This window comes from Cicer arietinum, chromosome 3 (assembly GCF_000331145.2).
Source record: "Cicer arietinum cultivar CDC Frontier isolate Library 1 chromosome 3, Cicar.CDCFrontier_v2.0, whole genome shotgun sequence".
Lineage (NCBI taxonomy): Eukaryota > Viridiplantae > Streptophyta > Magnoliopsida > Fabales > Fabaceae > Cicer > Cicer arietinum.
In genome coordinates, this window is record NC_021162.2 from 23,464,971 (window position 1) to 23,472,796 (window position 7,826).

The window sequence follows — 7,826 nt, forward strand, 5'->3', positions numbered from 1 at the left end:
TTATTCACACACAAATCCTTATATATATATATATATATATATATATATATATATATATATATATTGGTGAATACATTAATTTTTATATTCGAATAAAAAAAATATAGAATTGGAGTTAATTCATAATAGTATAAAAACAATTTACATCCATTGAATGCAAGGGTCGGCTAATCAACAAAGTTACGATATTAAAAAGCCAATATATGAAAACATATTAGATTTCGTATGCTATCTTGGAAAGGGTAGAGTGTATAATTGGGAAATACACACGTGTTTAAAATTAATAAGTGGTTGTTATGTCATCATAAAATATAAAATATAAGAAATCGATTACCTTATAAAGATTCTTATGTAAGGTAGACGGTTCATTTTACAGCCATCAAAAGGTTCATTTTTCTTGAATAAATCATCAAAAAGTTTAATACAAACAAAAAAGACGATCATCAAAAAAAATTATATATTTTTATGTATACTTTTCATTTCTTGAATTCGAATTTGATCAAATTTTTATTGAATTTGAAGCAAATAGTCTCCATTCTTTCGTAAATTTTATATATTAATTTTGTTTGCAAAATTGATAACTAAATTTAAATAGTCTTTATGATATTGTTACGTTGAACTTGATATATTAGATTTGAACTTGTTCTGTAGTTATCAAAAAATAATAAATTCACACAACTGTAAGGTCTCGGATTCGAATTCGAAAGTTAATTATAGTAATATTTATAATATTTTTTAAGATAAAAATAAAAATTAAACTTATACACAACTACGAAGTATTGAATTCTTGAGACATAATATTATGTCTAACAATATCAATATTTATTAATTGAGTCAGATCTTAAGAATCTTTTGATATAAATATACATTTTAATTTATAGATTTTCAATTTCTATATTTCTGCTTATAAAAGATCTCATTCAAAATAGCTTTGATGTAAAGGGCTATTTTTTTTTTTCTCAACACATTGACCTCTTTTTCAATAGCACTTAAACAATAAGACCTAACTTTTCAAGGCAAAAAAGGAAAAAATATTGAAACATATAGTCTTTTTTTTTTGTCAACAAACATATAGGCCCCGAATTATTTTATTTGCAATGAGAAGGATGAGAACTTTGGGATTGAGAAACTTTGTCCATCTTCTTCCTCTCACAGCGTTCTTGATTGTGTTGATTTGCTTCTTTCGGTTTAACAACCTTGGACAAGTTATAAATGAAAGGAAGGTAAATTCTGTTCAAGCTTTGATTAATTTGATGTAAAATTTTGTTGATTCATTTTCGTTTGATTTTTTGGGGTGAATTTTTTCGTTTGAGTTTTGTTGATTAGATTAGTGCTGCATTCATACAAGTAACATAGTGTTTATTTTATCATTAATTATTATTTGAAGATTCTAAGCATGATACCAATACTTGGTAGTAAATTATAACGAAATTGGACTCAAAAATATTTTAAACAAGAGTTTAAAGATTATGCACCAATATTTGGTAGTAAATTGTAACGAAATTGGACTCAAATATTTTAAAGAAGAGTTTAAAGATTATGCAGGTTCAGTGTAAAGTTATTTTATATTGATAACCAATCAGAATATGTCAACATATAAAATAAAAAACTGAAAGAAAAAAATTGTATAATTGTTTGATGTATTGACTAATTGTGAATATAAAGCCTTAAATTTGGTTTTTGTAACTGTGAAAAATTGAATGGAATTAAAGACCCCATTAAAAATTGTTTGTTTGTTAGGTTGTGCAGCGAAAATTGGTCACCAGTTAACTTAACTGGTTCTACTTTGCAAATTTTAATTCAAATTCAAATATATAAATATATCTTATAAAAAAGATTGGATGAAGTAATAAAAAAAACACCATACAAAAATTGCTTGAAGTTTGAAGTGTAACGTACAGTTGCAGAATTATTATGCATCAATATAGAACTTTACCATCTGTCATTTTTAGACGTATATAAATATAATGAATTTTATTTTTATTTAAGTGAGTTAGTTAATGTGCAGTGCTGAGTTCTGACTTAAGGGTCCAATATCAAAAGGATAGGTACCAAAAGTCATTAAAAAAAATAAGAAAAAACAAGGTCATGTATATATATTAGTTTGTTAAAAATAAATAAATAAATAATGACATTTGGTAAAAAGAGAAAAAGGAACAAGGCTTTTCTATCATAGAAGGAAAAAAACTAGTATAATAATAACAATTAATATAATTAATAATAATAATAATAACAATTATAATAATAAATTTGCCAAGAGTAATAATAATAAAGTGAAAATGATAGTTTACTAAGTACTAACTGATCATTGTAAGTAATTAACCAAACAAATATTAGTTACTAATGGTAGTTTTTGTAGAGTAGCTACTAATGGTAGTTACTAAATGTTTTCTGTAATGTTCGATTTATTGTTAGGGTGGAAGAAAATTTTCACTTTCCTATCAGGATCCTTCAGAAAAACAAGAATTGATTCAAGTGCTGAGAAGAGCAACCATGCCAGATAGAACAGTTATCCTAACCATGGTAGATGAATCACATGCAAGCCCAGGATCTATGCTTGAAATTTTACTACAAAGCTTCAAATCTGGTCAAGGGACTAAAAGATTTTTGAATCACTTGGTTATCATAGCTATGGACCCCCAAGCTTTTGAATACTGCAAGTTGTTGCATCCACATTGCATACACCCCTCCACCTTTGAACCTTATTTTACCATCAAAAGACACTCCATCATAACCCTAGAACACAATGTGCTCACTTGGAGAAGAAACAATGTTTTGATAGAAGTGCTTGAATTGGGTTACAACATAATTTTCACGGTATGAATTATGTGAGAGGAGCTTTCTACACCCCTCAATATCACTTACGAATGATGTACACATCAGAAGGAAAAAAAAAAACATAAATTTTGTTCCATCCAGAAGTATACATTGACAAAATATGTTTCAAAAGTACATTTTTGAAAACATGTGGTTTTAAAAAATTGTGAGGGGTGGAGAAAGTTGCTCCGGATTTTGATAAGGTTGAATCAAAGATAAAGGTTTGTTTGTTCATCAACCTGAAGTGTATATGACATTTGTTTTTCTGCAGGATGCAGATGTACTGTGGCTTAAAAGTCCATTGGCGAACTTCAATCCTACATATGAACTAAGTATTTCATGCAATTTCTCAAGTGGTGGAGAAAGAGAAGATTCCCTACGAGAAGGTGGAATCTTCTTCATGAAAGCAAATGCCATTGCCTTGGAATTCTTAAAGCACTGGAAATTGAGCAGGATTTTGTATCCAAACCCAAATGCTGAAGAGTCCTTGTGTGAAACTATAAAGCAAAATGTAGAGATAACTGAGGCATACGGCTTCCGTGTTCATGGTGTAGATGCAAACCATTTTGGTGGACTTTGTCAGCTAAATAAAGATATGCTGGAAAAAGTTTATACTATCCATGCTAACTGTTGTGATGGTCTCTCAAGCAAAGTTCATGACCTGAGGATTGTTCTAGATGATTGGATCCACTTCAATGCATCAGAAAAAATGGCTTTGAGGTGGCCACAGAAGTGCACAGGATGAAAATATACATAGAAGAACATACAGTTCTCAAGTTTTAACAAAGAATTCATATTAGAAAAAACATGTTGCAAATTCATATTTTAGTTTAGCTTTTTTTAATAATCATATTATTGGTACAAAGTATCTATCGCTAACTGAAATAGTTCTCTTCTAGTTTTAACTTAAATGTCCATTTCTTGGTGAAATACTAAACATCTGCTTCTTTGTTAATAGGTAAGCTGGGAAATATTACATTTGGTATACTTTTTCAATAATATTTTTGTAGTTTGGAACATTTTTCTTTGCATTTAGAAGTGATGAAATCTTCCACCTAATCAATGTACTCTCCAGAGTCTGGACTTAGGTTGTTTCAGCGGTTTAACTTAAGCTAATGGCCCAAACCATGAACAAAACAATTTGCTTCCTATCCAAGCAAAATGTATATTGTTTCCTCTACTAAAACCATAGTTTCATATCATCTACTTATTAATGAAGTAGTTGGGGTCAAATAGTTAATGGGTTTTAGTTAAGGATGAATTGTTCAAAAATACCCGAGTTCAACTCTAGCTAGAACAATCTTTGATTAGGTTATACTGACCTTTGACCGAACTCTAGATTATCAAAGCTGTTTTCCCTTGATGATCAACGGGTTAAGACCAAAAAAACAACTCATCTGTATGCTTTTTCACAATAAAATAACCTAGATGCTAATAACTATACACTTAATCCTAGTTTGATAATCCAGTCTATCGCTTGTATCATTCAGTCTAGTTCCAAATTAAAACCTAATGAGGTCAAGGATTTCAGTAACTCAGAGGAGAAGAAACTTAAAGTTCCCAAAAATGATTGTATAATCAATTAAGCCTATTCTCAGTAACTTAATTACCTCTTCAGCTCTAAAGCTTGAAAAAGCCAAGCATGAAAAAGACCATAGACATGAAAACTAATCATATGTTTGGTTCCGCGATAAGGTGTTGGTTTCTTGCGTCCCAATATGAATTGAATGCTAAGTTTGAATGCGGAAACCAACACAGGCTAAGTAAAAAATGGTTGAGAAGTTAATCACTAAACCAATAAACAGCATTTACAGTTAATGGTGTGGCCTTATGGGAAATACTCCAAAGTCCAAACAGAAAAAGAAATTAAAACAGTTTGTTTTCCTAATATCCATCAATTTTGAGATTGCAGATGATATGAGTAGACTATCCTCAACACCAAGAATATTTTGTAGTCTGATGAACACTCATTTTTTCTTAACAGATAAATTATCCTTGATTTATAACTGTTACATGACTGGAAAATTCAACATGACATGGGGATTTAAATAAATTTTTGATGCACCAATGAGCATATTGTCTAAATATCAAATGAAATGTATATTGAACAATACAATAATTTGAGTCCAAGGAATTGAATTCACATAACAGAACCTACATGCAGACAAAGCCACTCACAGTAAAATGTGAAGAATCATATGAATGAGGGGAACTGTGTAGTCAAAAATTTAGCACATCCTCTTCAGGTAGATCCCAGTTATCATCATCCTCTTCCTTCTCAGGTTTTGGAACATCCTGCCTGTAGTTGTTGTACGGTCCTCTTGGAGATTTCCCCATATCTCGCCTGAAAATGATGAAAGACAGACAAGTATCAGATAATCTTTGTTGACAGAAAGGAAGGGGAAGCATGGCCATGTCATGACACACAAACCAGGATTAAAATAAAGGTCCGTGACCGCAATTTGGACTGCGACAAAACAATTTTTTGTGTTGCTGCATCAGCCGCAATTGATCACAACTCTCCGCAATATCAAAGATAGTGACACAATCATTACCACGACCACTATTTAAAACTCAGACCCCAACTTAATTTTCCTTATATATTTTTCATACATTTATTTCATAACCCAAACAAAATAAATTAAATTTTTATGTACTAAAAATTAAAATGAAGAATGTTAAAAACTATATTCATGTCATATATCTTTGGACCCCTGACAATACCTGCTCTTGCTCTATATCCAACCAGAACAGAAGAACACATTCACATACAAAGCATTGTCACAAAGTAATTTAATGTTTTAACTTTCAACATATGCTGGGAAGAATTTCACAGTATCATTGTCATACTATTATGGAATCAGCTTGTATGGAACTTACACCTCATCAACTCTGATTCCAATTCACTCCCAATACTGAACAAATGTTGAGAACGCAAAATCTACGCACTAACCACATAAGTTCTTAAATGACAAGCGTTTGCTGAATAAACACTATTAAATCTCTTTCTCATAAACCCCCAATATACAAAATATCCTAAATTTAATGTAAAAAAAAATAATATCCTAAATTGCTATGGTAGTCAAGACTATCATCTTATCTACACTCCCTAGTCTCTAGTCATAAATCAAAACACTAGAACAAGATTCTCCTACTTCCATCGTCTTGATTTTGAACTCCAATAAACATGAGAATGATGGATTATATTTCACTAAAACAATTTACCTACCAACATGGTGTGACACAAGAAGTAGATGCTAGGGTCCCTTAACTACTTGGTCGGTGGTTTGATTCTTGACAAGTGAAAATGAAAAAAATATATATTGAGAGAGGTAAACTATTTAAGTAGATCTCATTATTTCGAGAGATTAGTCTTAGCATGTGTGCGATACATATATTAGTTTACCCCAAAAAGAAACATAAATGTCATTTGAACATCAATTTATAACACTTAAATTTGATAACTACTTAAATGGTAAACACAATTCACATACATGGTTCATGAAGTGTGTTGGATTTGGTTCATAGATACATTGGTGTCACAAGTCGCATCTCATTATTCATCCACTGAACTTCATTAACCACAAATTTGAACTTCATAAACCTTGAACTTTAGGTGTTCAAATTTACATGTAATAAAATTCTGTTGATGGATAATGAGTTATAAAATCTTGAAATATCTATTAATACGCCATTGAACTATATTAACCGCATATGCAAACTACATTAACCCTTTAAAAAGTTCTCAAATTATGCTTACCAATTTGATTTTCAAATAAGATTGTTAAACAAAATCATCTAGCATACCTAAAGACTAATCAGTATTTACTACTTAATTTGTGTTGGGTCATATATCAATTCTCCAAAATAGCTAACAACCAAAACAAAACAAAAAAATGTGAAATTTCCATAATTTAAAGAAATACATTAAAAGTACTCTCGAAATTGTAAGCTTGTGTCAAATTAATCCCAAAATTCTACAAATTGCCAAATACATCCATGAAATTATAAATGTCTATCAAACTAATCCATGATACTAAGGATAGACTATTTTGACGACACTTTAAAATTTCATGGACCAATTCTCAAAATTCTAGTACCAATTTGACCGAGTCTTACAATTTCGATGACTAATTTGCCTATTGACTAAAAAAAGAAGGACTATTTGTGTTCGAAAATATACCTGGGAAATCTGTTTCTACGATTACGCTTAGCAGCTTCACGAACCTTACGCTTCTTCTTGTCTTGTTTATTCTCATGAAACTTTCTTCTCTTACACTCTTGAATAATCCCAGCCCTCATAACCTCTCTTCGAAACCTATTAAGCAACCTCTCTTCAGGCTCATCATCTTCAACAATAACTTGAACATTATACGGCGATGCTAAGAACATGGAGTTGGAAACTGAGAGAGATGAGGTAACAACGGAGGACATGGAGTCTGGTGGTGGTGATGTTGAAATCGATGAAGAGCGTTCATCACGGCTGAGAACGAGTGGAACCAACTTGCTGCGGTGGTTGGGATTAGATGGAAATGGATAGAGAAGTGGGGGGTGTGGTTTTTGTTGTTGGGGGTTTGATTGTGGTGAGAGGAATGAAAAAAAGTTGGAGAAGGAGGTTGAGATAGCCATTGATGCTTTGGGGAATATGTGAAATGATAAGATTATGGAAGTTTTTTAGTTTTTATTTTATCATCGTCACATTGTAATAAAAAATAATATTAAATAATAATAAAGAAACATTGCATTGATCATATGACACATACACTTCTTATAGTAATAAAAAAAAGCACTTGCTTCATTTATCCTCGCTAAAAAAAATGCATCAATTATTATTTTTGTAATATTTACATTTATTTTATTTTTGTTATTTTTCATATTATGCAATTAGAGTTTTTACAATTACGATGATATATCTAATATTTATAATTTTAAAATGTGTGATTCGAAATGTCTATTCTAACGAGTTTTTGATAAATGACAAAAAAAGATGTAAGTGTGACGGAAAAAAA

The 7,826-nt window shown here is 30.6% G+C and overlaps 2 protein-coding genes across 2 annotated transcripts; one reads left to right on the top strand and one right to left on the bottom strand.

Moving 5' to 3' along the window:
• Window positions 1-978: 978 nt before the first annotated feature.
• Window positions 979-3,722, top strand: LOC101489908 (uncharacterized protein At4g15970-like). Its single transcript, XM_012719371.3, has 3 exons — window positions 979-1,223; window positions 2,416-2,817; window positions 3,089-3,722. The coding sequence occupies exons 1-3, from the start codon at window positions 1,098-1,100 to the stop codon at window positions 3,560-3,562; spliced, it is 1,002 nt and encodes a 333-aa protein (XP_012574825.1). The 5' UTR covers window positions 979-1,097; the 3' UTR covers window positions 3,563-3,722.
• A 1,138-nt stretch (window positions 3,723-4,860) lies between these two features.
• LOC101488262 (small ribosomal subunit protein bS21c) lies at window positions 4,861-7,481 on the bottom strand. The gene is made up of 2 exons (XM_004513138.2): window positions 7,001-7,481; window positions 4,861-5,161 (listed from the first exon to the last, which is right to left on the bottom strand). Exons 1-2 carry the CDS (start codon window positions 7,444-7,446, stop codon window positions 5,038-5,040), a joined length of 570 nt encoding a protein of 189 aa, XP_004513195.1. The 5' UTR covers window positions 7,447-7,481; the 3' UTR covers window positions 4,861-5,037.
• Window positions 7,482-7,826: the final 345 nt, after the last annotated feature.

Coding starts and splice junctions, on each gene's coding strand:
- LOC101489908 (XM_012719371.3), top strand. CDS start 1,098: ATGAGAAGGATGAGAACTTTGGGATTGAGAAACTTTGTCCATCTTCTT. Junction 1,224..2,415: donor AAGTTATAAATGAAAGGAAG/GTAAATTCTGTT, acceptor ATTTATTGTTAG/GGTGGAAGAAAATTTTCACT. Junction 2,818..3,088: donor GTTACAACATAATTTTCACG/GTATGAATTATG, acceptor GTTTTTCTGCAG/GATGCAGATGTACTGTGGCT.
- LOC101488262 (XM_004513138.2), bottom strand. CDS start 7,446: ATGGCTATCTCAACCTCCTTCTCCAACTTTTTTTCATTCCTCTCACCA. Junction 5,162..7,000: donor CGTAGAAACAGATTTCCCAG/GTATATTTTCGA, acceptor CATCATTTTCAG/GCGAGATATGGGGAAATCTC.